General features: G+C 45.6%; 1 protein-coding gene across 5 annotated transcripts in view; it reads right to left on the reverse strand.

The window, feature by feature from the left end:
- The window catches only part of TRAPPC12 (trafficking protein particle complex 12), a 79,831-nt gene that overhangs the window by 24,980 nt on the left and 41,457 nt on the right, over positions 1-13,394 (reverse strand). For all 5 annotated transcript variants that reach the window (XR_004625132.1, XM_034659970.1, XM_002929306.4 and 2 more), the window contains exon 6: positions 8,227-8,339. Coding sequence is in view for 4 of the 5 variants with exons in the window: in XM_034659970.1 (XP_034515861.1) it covers positions 8,227-8,339 (113 nt within the window). In the remaining variant the exon portion in view is untranslated. The remainder of the gene's footprint in view (positions 1-8,226; positions 8,340-13,394) is intronic.

The following is a 13,394-nucleotide window of genomic DNA, read 5'->3' on the forward strand; positions in this document are numbered from 1 at the left end:
GGCGGACAGCCTCACTTCACTGAGACTGTACTGCCACTGAAGTTCCGCGGGCTGGCTCTGAAAGTCAGTATGGGGTCGTGGACACTTCCCACGTTACGGCTGGGGGCCAAGAGAACCATCTGGAAACCACATCAAGCCCTGACACCGCAGGCCTGGCCTCTCTGGGACACCCCACGTCTGGTGTCCTCTTTCTGTGGTTAAGGCGGCACAGAGTGGAATCAAGGGAGACCTGTATCTTACCTGTCCCCCAAGAAGGTGGGTAACAGAGCTCCAAACTGCAGAGAGAAAACAGCCCAACTGGGCAGCAGCCATGGGTGACAGGTCATTTCTCCTCTCTACCCACAGCTGCTCCTGGGTGCCCCCCACACATCACTGCGGCCGCCAGGGGAGGCTGTCTCTTCTCAGCTGGGAAACCCGTGCTGGGATGGAATCTGCTCTGTGGCAACGATGGGACCCACGGCTCAGAGTGTGTTGTTGGCACAGACAGCAGTGTGCTCTAAGCAGCGTGAGCCGCCTCAGCTGCCTTTCTTCCCAAGGGAGGACAACCTTGCACTGCCCTGGCCTGGCGTCCACGTTCGCCCCTTCCCAAGCATTTCCCTCTGCAGCCACTGCTGACCTCCAGCCTGGAAAAACGACCTTGAAGACCAACAACAGACACCACGTGAGCACTGAAAACACACAGGATAGAGAATTCTTCGGGGAATGTGAACTGAGTAACTCTGCTTTCTTCCCAGAAATGAGCACTCTGGTTGGGTAGACTGTCCTTGAGGAAAGCATCTTAGACCAGCGTCAGGGCTCCTGGTCATGAGGCCACCACACGCAGTCCTGGCACTGACCTCCCGCCTGTCCTAGTCTGCGCTGAAGACTCGAAGGGGTGGACTGGGGGTGCCCGGCTCTACGCCCGCAGCCGGACACCGTCAGGCCAAGCCACGTGCGTGAGCCACGCTGAGCCTGTGCCCCGGAGCTCAGCACCACCAGCCTGGGTCAGGCAGGATGCTGGGGACGGGGATGCGGGCTGAGGAAGGAAAACTGAGATGCGACGTCGTGGTTTTGACTCCTCACCAGTGAAGAGCCCTCCACTCCCTGGACCCCTGGAGACCACGCTCCGGCAGAGCGAGGGCAGGAGTTGCGACACTAGGGCGATTTCTGGACGGCCACGTTCCCAAGGCGGCAGGGATGACACTGCACTTGGGGGCAGCAGAAGGGCCGTAGTCTGACCCCATGGAGGAGCAGGGACCAGGTTCCTGGAACCGGGCAACCTGTTCTAGCCCAGGCTCTCTGCCAGCTGTCACAGCCTGCGACTCAGTTGGCGAGGCTCAGCCTCCACATCTGTACAGTGGGGCGCCATTACCTCCATTATCGTGAGCATCAGTGCAGGCAACGGGTGTAAAACACGCCACACAGCATCTGTTCCAGTGTGAGCGCTGCTCGCGTGTTGATGGCGACCCCACGACCATTGTGGTCATAGTGGGTGCTCAACCTCTGGCACACCTGGGGGCGGGGAGGGGCGGCACTGAATGACCCAGGAGAGAGCACAGAGCATTCAGGGAACCGTGTTGGCCAACAGCCTCTGGTTTAACTCCTTCCTTGGATTTCCCATTTGTTGTAACGAACAAAAAAATCCAGTCTGCCGGTGTTGGATGGAAGCCCGAATCCTGTGGTCTAACCTCTGGCCTCTCGTTTACGAGGGGACAGCAGAGGATCATGGGCCGTGCCACGAGCAGACGTGCGTGCAAGCAATCCAGCCGCGGCTCTCACTTTAACCCACCGAGTTCATGCCGTCCATCCCAAGAATGCTGTCCTGGCTTTTCCTGCTTTTAGATTTTGTATATCTTGAGTAAATTAATTCTAGCATGAACACAGACTTCCTGCCATGTAATTCCGCATGACCACGGTATACTGATGAGCGGCTCGAACAGAACACGACGGGCTGAGACAAGCACTTGTCCAGGACGCTGGCAGAGGACACGGGCGCACTGTGTTCCCCTCCATGCATGGCAGGTGCTCAGACACATGTGCCAGACGAACAAGCCCAGACAGAGCCATCCTGACCCACAGCTGGGTCAAACGCAAACCTCTCTCAAACTCCACAGCACATGGAACAGTGTTGTATGCAACTGATGAATCACTGAACGCTACCTCTGCAACTAATAACACACTATGTATTAATTAAACTGAATGGAAATTAAGAAAATAAACGTGTAGTCTTCCAAAAAAAAAGAAAAAGACAAACCTCTCCGGGCTCCAAAGTGCTTGGCGGGGATGTCCAGTTGCACCCAGCCTCACTTCTGCGTGTAGCCAGCTTGGGAAAGGAAGGGATGCCTGCCGGGGAGCCACATGGCCGCCCAGAAGGATGAGGGAGGAAGCTTATCTGCTGGGGTGATGGCGGTGGGGACCCGAGGGGACTGCAGGCACCATTGTGCTCTCTGCCTCTCCCTTTCTCTTTAGCACCAACCAGTCACGGCACATGGGTTACCTCTCTTTGGAGGCAGGGCCGAGTTTTAAGTTGGCATGTAAAGGAACACAAAGAAATTACACGTTGAAATTAGCATGAACACCCTTTTGGCCAGAGACCAACACAGTATCTCTTCCAGGACCAACTGCTTGCCTTCCTTCCAGAATGAGAACCACCTGCCGTGTCATCAAGGAAGCACCAGGAGAAGGACGGGCTTCCATTCGGGTCACGCTGTAAGAGAAACCGTGGCGCCCGTGACGTGTGGCAGGATTTTCACACGGTGAGAAGCAGGTGGCACCTGGGAGACTCAAGCCACACGCACGCAGTGGTGGCGAGTCCCTACGCTATTTCTGTCTTATCTCCCTCCAAGCCATGTCAGCCTAAGAGAAAGGCTCTCGTGGTGTGACGGCGTGAGACCTGGTTTCCCTCTCCTGCCCACACTGAGTGGTCAGCTGTCATCACCTGGCCACCTCGGGATGAGACCACTAGAGTCTGAGGAGGGACCTGGTGCAACAGAGCAGAAGCAAGACCCCATCTCCAGGATCGGCCCGTGTGAGGGGGTACTTCAGACACAGCAAGACGTGTTCCTACTGGACGAAGCAGAGACGCTGGCACAGGGAGGGAGATCTTGGGTCTTTCTCACTTCAACTGGGACATGACACAGTGAGGGCAGGTGTGTGATTTGGAGCACAGACCCCACAGCCAGACAACCTGGGTCAGATCACATGATCACAGGCAAGTTAGTCAGCCTCTCTGTGCCTCAGTTCACTCAGCCATAAAGTGGGGTAATAGTTACAGGGTTTGTGTAAGGATTAAATGAGCTAATACATGAAAAATGCTTAGGACCAGCGGCTGGTTCCCAGCGAGCAGGAAGTGCTCGGCAGAAGGTGTACGAGTTCTGATCGGCACGGGAGTTTTGACCTGCTTCATTTCCGACCTGGGCCGGTTCACCGCTCCTTAGGTAACCTGGTGGTCCCCCACTCCCGGGAGGTCACCATATTGATGCCGAACTTAGTGCGGACACCCAACCATCACTCATTTATGGAACATAAGAAGTAGGAAGATCGGTAGGAGAAGAAAGGGAAGAAGAAAAGGGGGGTAAACAGAAGGGGGAATGAACCATGAGAGACTATGGACTCTGGGAAACAAACTGAGGGCCTCAGAGGGGAGGGGGGTGGGGGATCGGGATAGGCCAGGGATGGGTAGTAAAGAGGGCACATATTGCACGGGGCACTGGGTGTTATATGCAAGTAATGAATCATGGAACTTTACATCAGAAACCAAGGATGTACTGTATGGTGACTAACATAATACAATAAAAAAATATTACTAAAAAAAAAGTGTACGAGTAGCCTACAGCAGTGGTGGCGGAAGACCTGCCCCCACCTCCCACGGGGACCCTGCATCCTGCCCTCAAGGAGCTCAACGCTGTAAATGCAGGATGCTTCAGAGCCAGAAAACTGACCTCCAGAACTCCTGTCTCTCTCCTACACTCAAGTCCCTGTAACGCTTGGAATTTCCTCTCAAGTCCATATGGAGGCAAATCAGCTGCGTACAGGGTAGACAATCACTGACTTCACATTTCTCAGTAACAAGTTATGTGTTTCTTATCTCTGAGAATAATTCTATCTCAACTGTGTTTCAAGGTTCAAGGAGAAAAGTGTTAGAATCTAAAAAAAATGTTGGTTAATGCCCTGTCAAGTGATCAGTGAGTAAGAAAGAAAACAGGTTTTCCGTTTGTCTCTTAAGTTCTAGAAACCAGGGGCTGGTACAGGCTCGAGGGTGTAAGGTGCCAGGATGCCTGCTCATGCTTGAGTGAGGTCCACTCTGTGCAGGGAGGAGCCTGCCTACCTCCCGCCTACCTCCCTGCCCCGAGTCCTGAGGACACCACCATCCTGGGAAGACTTCTACAGAACTTCAATTAAGAGGAACCGGAAACGGAGAGGAGGACCTGGATGAATCGAATCTCATTTAAAAGAGAGCAGTAACGCTCCCAACTACTTGTTGTCACAGTTTGGAAAGCCCTCCAAGACTCGGCTTCACTCAGCCCGCACGGCAGGGCCGCGAGGCAGGCAGGAAAGGCACTTTACTTCCATCCTACGGACGAGAAATCTGGGCATCTGCCCGCGGTCTAGTGGCAGAGAGACTCTAAAGCCCATATTTCCCTGCAATCTCACTAAGTGGGATGATCCCGTCCTCTGCTGACCCAGCTGGGAGCCCCCCCATCACTGCTACTTCCCAGCAACAGTTCAGAGAGCACTTCTGAGCCTCGCCTGCCTGCGGAGTCAGTATTTTGAACGACAGTTGTCATCATACAGTATAATTTGCTCTGATTCTGGAACATTTAAACCATTACCTCTTTAAATATTGCTCCAGTGCCTCTGTAAGACACGAGGCAGGTGCCTGCAGTATTTGCAGAATGTGTGAATGGTCTGCCACATTTAAGGGCATATGATTTTTACACAAGAGAGTATTTCCCTGCTTTTAATCTACCAATAATACTAAAGAAGAATTACATGCCAGCAAACTGGACAACCTAGACGAGATGGATAAATTCCCAGAAACACATACTCCTCCAAGACAGAATAAGGAAGAAATAGCAAATCTGAACAGACCAATTACTAATAATGAAATTGAATCAGTAATCAAAAAACTCCCAACAAACAAAAGTCTAGGATCAGATGGTTTCACAAGTGTTTTCTACCAAACATTTTATTTTTATTTTTTAAATATTTTATTTATTTATTTGACAGAGAGAGAGACAACCAGCGAGAGAGGAAACATAAGCAGGGGGAGTGGGAGAGGAAGAAGCAGGCTCCCAGTGGAGCAGGGAGCCCGATGCGGGGCTCAATCCCAAGACCCTGGGATCACGCCCTGAGCCAAAGGCAGATGCTTACCGACTGAGCCACCCAGGCGCCACTCTACCAAACATTTTAAAAAGAGTTAATACCTATCCTTCTCAAACTATTCCATAAAATTGAAGAGAAAGGAACACTTCCAAGTTCATTCTACGAGGCCAGAATTACCCTGATACCAAAATCAGATAAAGACACTAGGGAAAAAAAAAAAAAAGAAATGAAAATCTCAGGCGAACATCCCTGATGAACACAGATGCCAAGATCCTCAACAAAGTATTAGCAAACTGAATTCAACTATATAATAAAAGGATCACACACCAAGATCAAGTGGGATATAGTCCAGGAATGGAAGGATGGTTCAATATCCCCAAATCAATGTGATACACCACATTAACAAAATGAGGAATAAAAATCCTATGATATTCCCACAGATGCAGAAAAAGCATCTGACACTGTCCATTTATGATAAAAACTCTCAACAACGTGGATATAGAGGGAATGTACCTTAACAGGAGGAAGGCCATATATGACATGTCCATAGCTAACATACTCAATGGTAAAAGATTGAAAACATTTCCTCTAAGATCAGGAACAAGTTAAAGCTGCCCACTCTTTTATTCAACCTATTATTGGAAGTCCCAGGTGTAGCAATCAGATAAGAAATAAAAGGCATCCCAAATTAGAAAGGAAGTAAACCTGTCACTATTCACAGATGACCTGATACTGTATATAGAAAAATCCTAAAGCATCATCCAAAAACTATTAGACCCAATAAATGAATTCAATAAAGTTGCAGGATACAAAATCAATGTACAGAAATCTGTTGCATTTGTATACAATAAAAAACTATCAGAAAGAGAAATTAAGAAAATAATGCCATTTACAACTACACATCAAAAAGAATAAAATATCTAGGAGTAAATTTAGCCAAGAAGGTGAAAGCCCTGTAATCAGAAAACGGGAAGACAGTGATGAAGGAAACTGAAGAAGATGCAAATAAATGGAAAGATATTCTGTGCTGAGGACCGGAAGAGTGTTGTCAGAATACCCAAAGGAGCTTACGGATTCGACACGATCCCTATTCAAACACCAATGGCATTTCTCACAAAGCCAGAACAAGCAACCCTACAATTTGTTTGGAACCACAAAAAACCCTGAATAGCCAAAGCAATCCTGAGAAAGAAGAGCAAAGCTGCAGGTATCATACTCCCGATTTCAAACTATACTAGAAGCTATAATAATCAAAATAGTATGGTACTGGCACAAAAACAGACACATAGCCCAATGGAGTAGAACAGAGAGCTGAGAAATAAACCCATACTTTTATGGTTCATTAATCTATGACAAAGGACACAAGCATATGCAACGGGGAAAAGACAGTCTCTTCAATAAACGTCAGGAAAACCGGAGAGCCACAGGCAAAAGAATGAAACCAGACTGCGCTGTCTGACACCAGACACAGAAATGAATTAAAAACAGAAAAGACTTAAATATAAAACCTGAAACCATTAAACTCCTAGAATAAAGCATAGGCAGTAAGCTCTATGACACTGGTTTTTGTGGTATTTTTTTGGATCTGTCTCCTCAGGCAAGAACAACGACAAAAAAGCAAAAATAAAGAAACGGGACTACATCAAACTAAAATGCTTTTGCACAACAAAGGAAATCAGCAACAAAATGAAAAGGCAAAGTACTGAATATGAGGAAGATATTTGCAAAGGACATATCTGATATCCAAAATGTAAAGAGCTCAGAAAACTCAATATAAAAAAACCCAACCAGGCAGAGGGCCTCAATAGCCAGTTTTCTAAAGAAGATACATGGAGGGCCAACGGGCACATGAACAGATGCGCCACATGACTAACCATTGTGGAAATGCACATCCACAGCACACTGACGTAGCATCTGACACGTCTCAGAACGGCTAGAATCAAAGACAAGAAACAAGTGCTGGTGAGGATGTGGAGGAAGGGGAACCCTGTGCACTGCTGGGGGGAAAGTAAGCTGGAGCAGCCACTCTGGAAAACAATATGGCGGTTCTTCAAAAAATTAAAAACAGAATTACTGTATGATCCAGCAAGTTTACTTCTGGGTATTTATCTGAGGAAAATGAAAACATGAATTCTAAAAGACATATGCACCTCTATGTTCACCACAGGATTATTTACAATAGTCAAGATATGGAAGCAACCACTGTCCACTGATGGACGATTGGATAAAAAAGGTGTGATACATATATACAACGGAATATTATTCAGCCGTAACAAGAGTGAAATCTGCCATCTGCAACAACATGGATGGCTCTACAGGCTATTATGCTCAGTGAAATAAGTCAAAGACAAATACTGTATGACTTCACCTACATGTGAAATCTAAAAACAAAATGAACAGAACAAAACAGAAACAGACTCAGAGACACAGAGAATAAACTGACGGTTGCCAGAGGGAGGGAGATGGATGAAACAGGGGAAGGGGATTAGGAGAAGCAGACCTTCCAGGTGTACAGTAAGACACAGGGACGTAACGGACAGCATGGGGAATACAGCCAATAATACCGTTACAGCTTTCTATGGTGACGATTTCCTAACGTATAAATACTGAATCGCTGTGTGGTACTCGAAACAGATACAATATCGTACGCCAACTATTCCTTCCCCAACAACAACAAAACTAAGGAAGAAGGATTTCAGGCCCCAAGTTTTGCCAAAAAACACGCACTGCCCCCAAAACCATTTTAGTGAGAACAAAGACTCCTGTGGTCATGATGACCCGGGTCACCCTTTCTGGGGGAAGTGGTGATGGCGGTTGCTGGGGAGGGTTGAGTAGGGAGCACTGTGGTGCGCTCCCTCTGAGGGCAGACTCTCCGTCAGGAGGGGAGACGGGCAGAGCGGGTCACCATGGAGCCGTCATTACCTTGCTGCAGACGGCCTTCACCTTGTGCAGTCTGTCCAGGGACTCCTGCGGATTCCCCAGGTATTGCTGAAGCTCCGCGTGTAAGATCCGCATCGAAAAGGGGACCATGGAGCCTAGAACCAAAGTCAGAGTTGAGTTAGTGTGCTATCACTCAGCATGCTTTCCGACTTCACACACCTGACGGAGGGAACCGCCAACGTCCCAGCAGACAGGATGACAGAATCCCTTCATTTCTCAGTAAAGTATGCAATGGTGTCAATTATAAAATGTATGTCGGTTTTCTCGGTAAAGCCGTATATACATACGTTCTAGGCAATTATCAAAGGAGAAAGGTGGATGTCACTAATGTTTCCATAGCTGCGCTTTAACTAGGGACTGCTTCTTCCTCCAATAAAAGAAACCACAAAACACTCATGGATTTTTGAAATATTTTTTTGGTATGACAAGCAGAAGTAGGAGGTTGCTTACGTTGGGGTCCCTAGAAGGAGACCCTGAAAGGAGGCTCTGCAAGCACGTAAGGATGTCGGGGTTGTAGGACCAGGGAAGGAAAGTGAGCGAAGGTGTGTCTCAGGCCCAGGTTCTGAGGATGGTGCTTAGCCTGATTCGGTGATGTGCAAGTGCAAGTGCGTGTGCACGTGTGTGTGCACGCGTGTGCGTGGCTCTGGCGCAAAGGCTCTCTCTCAGAGGTGCCCTAACAGGAGGCAAGGAAGCTAGACTTGAAAACTCCGCCCTCCAGGGAACACTCCATCCGTGTGCTGAGGGGGAATGAGGGCAGCTCTCTGAAGAAGGGCTGCACCTGAAATGAAATTATATATAGTGTTTGGATGTGGCTGTATCATCTCTCAGAATAAGGGAACGTTTTTATTGACGTCATGTCTCTTCTCATAGGATTTGGAATTTGACATATAGTATATACACAAAGTACAAAAAAACCATCAAAATTATCAAACAGCCTGCACTGGTCACAACTGAGGTAATGGATACGAACATGACAACACAGGGCAATCCTGAAGAGTCGGAAGAGGGCTCTTCAATACAGACTGGAGGCGTCAATGTCTGGATCCAGAATATAGTCTGGAAGATGGTTAGAAAGCTGTGTGACACCTGCAAGCGACTCGGCCTCTCTGTGCCTCAGTCTGCCTGCTGCCTGACCATTAATCATCAGGGAGAGTTGTCACGCGCCACACCAAGATGGCTTCTCAACTGAGCTGCTTCTTACCTTGAAATGGCAGGGTGCTCTGCATTAAAGACAAAAGAAAGCTCTACAGGGAAGTCATAAATAAGGAACGCAACAAAAAGTATGCTCTCTGGTGATTCTAAGTCCAGAGAAAAGAAAGATGACAATCATTGAGTCTTAAATGTTTGAGTTTAAACGAGTTGTCTCTGCTCCCTAGAGAGAGGTGTCTTGACCGCGAGAATCACCAGCTATGGCGCTGTGCTACCTTGGCAGGCCATGCGTTAGCTGCGTCATTTCCACCCCTTCGTATCAAGTAAACAACAGGCGACAATCACTCCCGTGTGGGTCAGAATTCACCTGCAGAGAGAGAATGTCTCTAGAACTCTGTAAGTTCTGTAAGATAAGCACAGAAACAAACCTTGTACCTCACGTTCCCAAACTCGATCTGTGAAAGAGCTGAGTGTGTGACAAGGCGGTGCGGAGTTACGTGCTGCATACACTCGCAAATGCCCGTGTACCAGAGGGAGTTTCTGCATTTAAAAAGACATGCAAAATCATCTGGAACTAAAGGAGAATGAAAGTACAACTTACCAAAATTTGTGAGATGTTCTAAAAGCAGTGCTAAGAGAGAATTTTACAGCATTATGTGAATATATTTGAAGAGAAAGAAAATCTTAAAATCAATCATCTAAGCTTCCGCCTTAGAATACTAGAGAAAGACAATATAGAAGAGAAAGAAAAGAAATAAAAATTAAAGCAGAAATCAATGACATTGAAAACAGGAAATCAACAGAGAACACCAACAAAACTCAAAGCTGGTTTTTTGACAAAATTAGTAAAACTGATAAACATCTAGCCAGGCTAACAAAGAAATAAAAGGGAAGACATGAATTATTAACATTAGAAATAAAAGAGGGGTCATCACTACTGATTACATGGACATTAAAAGGATAATAAAGGAATACTATGAAGAACTCTATGTCCACAAATTTTGAACCTAGATGGACCAGTTTCTTGAAAGACACAATTTAGTAAAAATCACACAAAGAGGAAGAGAGAATCTGAATAGTCCAGTAAGATACTAAAAATTAAATCAAGAAATAATAACCTTTCAAAATGGAAAGCCCCAGGCCCAGATGGTTTCACTGGTAAACTTAACCAAACATTTAAGGAAGAAATGATACCAATTCTCTACACTCTTCCAGGAAATAGATGCAGAGCAGACACTTCCTAATTTATTCTATGAGGCTAGCAGTACCCTAAAACCAAAACTAGACAAAGACGTTACAGGAAAAGAAAACTATAGACCAGTATGGCTCAGGAATGCAGATACAAACATCCTCAACAAAATCAGCAAATCAAATCCAACTAAACTGAACCCAACAAAAATTAGCAAATCAAACCCAAAGGTATATAAAAAGAATTATACACCATGACCAAGTGGGATTTGGATTCAGTCCAGGTATGAAAGGCTGGTCCAATACTCAAAAAGCAGTATAACCCATCACATCAAAGAAGCTAGGTAAGTCACAAGGTGTACCAACAGATGCAGAAAACACATTTGACAAAATATAACATCCATTCCTGATAAAAACTCTCAGCAAAGGAACAGAGAACTTCCTCCACTTGATAAGGAACATCTACAGAAACCTACAGCCAACAACAGCCTTAATGATGAGAAACTGGATGATTTCCCCCTAAGATCTTGGAAAGGCAAAGATGTCCTCTTTTAATTGCTCCTACTACACATCATACTAGAAGTCCTCATTAGTGCAATAAGACCAAAAAAAAAAAAAAAAAAGGAAAAAGGTATTTAGATTAGAAAGGAAAAAGGTATTTAGATTAGAAAGGAAGAAATAAAACTGTCTTTGCAGATGATAAAATCATCTATGCAGAAAATCCCAAAGAACTGACAAAAAACAAAACACAAAAAAAATCTTCCTCAAGAAATAAGCAACTAAAGAAACAGGAGATGAGGTTATCTGTAAGTCAATTGGTTTGACTTACACCAGCAATGAACAACTGAAATTTGAAATTAAAAACACAACACCTTTGGGGCCTCTGGGTGGCTCAGTCAGTTAAGCATCTGCCTTTGGCTCAGGTCATGATCTCAGGGTCCTGGAGTCCAGCCCCACACTGGGCTCCCTGCTCGGCGGGGAGCCTGCTTCTCTCTCTCTCTCTGCTCCTCCCCCCTGGTCGTGCATTCTCTCTTTCTCTCACAAATAAATAAAATCTTAAAAAAAAAAAAAGAGTGAAGAAATACTTCTTTAAAAAAAAAAAACCAAAAAACACAAGATCATTTATATTAACAGCAACATTAATGAAATAGTAAGATACAAATCTGGCAAAATACATAAAAGATCTTTGAGGAAAACCGTAAGGCTCTGGTGAAAGAAAGCAAAAAAGATGTGAATAAACGGAAAGATGCTCCATGTGCACAGACAGGAAGATTCCACATTGCCAAGGTGTCCATTTGCACAACATGATTTGCAGATCCAAGGCAATCACAGTCAAAGCCCCCATGCTGTTCGGTGGACACGGACATACAGATTCTCAGGTTTATGTGGAGTGGCAAAAGATCGCAAATATGCAACACAACACTGCAGAGACGAGCGAAGTTGGAGAATAGACACCACCCAACTCTACGACTTACTATAAAGCTGTTGTAACAAAGGCTGACACTAGCAAAAGAACAGAACAAGTACATCCATGGAACAGACCAGAAAGCCCAGAAACAGGCCTCATGAACACAGTCAACTGATCTTTGACAGAGAAGTAAAGGGAAGTCAAAGGAGAAAGAGCAGTTCCTTCAGCAAACGATGCTGGGACTACTAGACAGTTATGTGGGGGGAAAGGAAATCAATCTCAACATAGACCTTCCATCCTTCACTAAACTTAACTCAATATGGGTAACAGACCTAAATATAAAACACAAAACCGTGAAAGGTCTAGAACAGAACACGAGAGAAAATCTAAATGAACTGGGTTTGGTAATAACTTTTTAGACACAAAACCAAAAACATGACCCATAAAAGAAAAAAATTGGACTCATTAAAATTAAAAACTGCCCTGTCAAAGACAATGTCAAGAGAACAAGAAGACAAGCCAAAGCCTGGGAGAAAATATCAGCAAAACACACACCTGAGAAGGGATTTGTATCTAAAACATACAAAGAACTCTTAAAAATCAACAAGAAAACAACTCAATAAATGGACAACAGATCTGAACAGGTACCTCGACAAAGGTATCCCGATGATAAAAAAAGCATGAAAAATGCTCCCCATCATACCTATGTCATTAGGGAGCTGCAAACTGCAAATTAAAACAACAATGCAATAATACTGCTAGACACCCATTAGAATGGTTAAAATCCAGAAAGTTGACAGCACCAAATGCTGGCGGAGATGTGGAGCAACAGGAACTCCCATTCATCGCTGGTGAAAACGCAAAATGGTCTAACTGTTCTGGAAGACAGCCTCGCAGTTACTTACAAAACTAAATACAGGCTTACCATATAATCCAACAGTACCGCTCCTAGGTATTTGCCCAAGTAACTTCGAAATCTATGTCCACGCAAAACCCGGCACAAGAATGTTGACAGCAACTTTATTCGTCATTGCCAAAAACCAGCAGCAGCCAAGATGTCTTTTGATAGGTGAATGAATAAATTGTGCTACATCCAGACAACTGAGTATTTTTCAGTACTAAAAAGAAGTGTGCTACCAAACCATGAAAAGACCTGGAGGAATCCCAAATGCACATGGCTACGTAGAAGCAGCAGCCTGAAAAGGCTGCAGATTACGTGATTGTGGCAATAAAACAATCTGCAAGAGGCAAATCTATGAAGCCAGTAAAAAGATCGGTGGTTTCCTGGGGCTGGCGGGGAGGGAAGGACAAGCAGACCGAAGACAGAGGATGTTAAGGGCAGTGAATTCTGGGGGTTACGACAGCGGTAGATACACGCCATTATCTGTCTGTCCAGACTCAAAGA

The sequence above is a fragment of the Ailuropoda melanoleuca genome, chromosome 4 (assembly GCF_002007445.2).
Source record: "Ailuropoda melanoleuca isolate Jingjing chromosome 4, ASM200744v2, whole genome shotgun sequence".
NCBI classification, from domain to species: domain Eukaryota; kingdom Metazoa; phylum Chordata; class Mammalia; order Carnivora; family Ursidae; genus Ailuropoda; species Ailuropoda melanoleuca.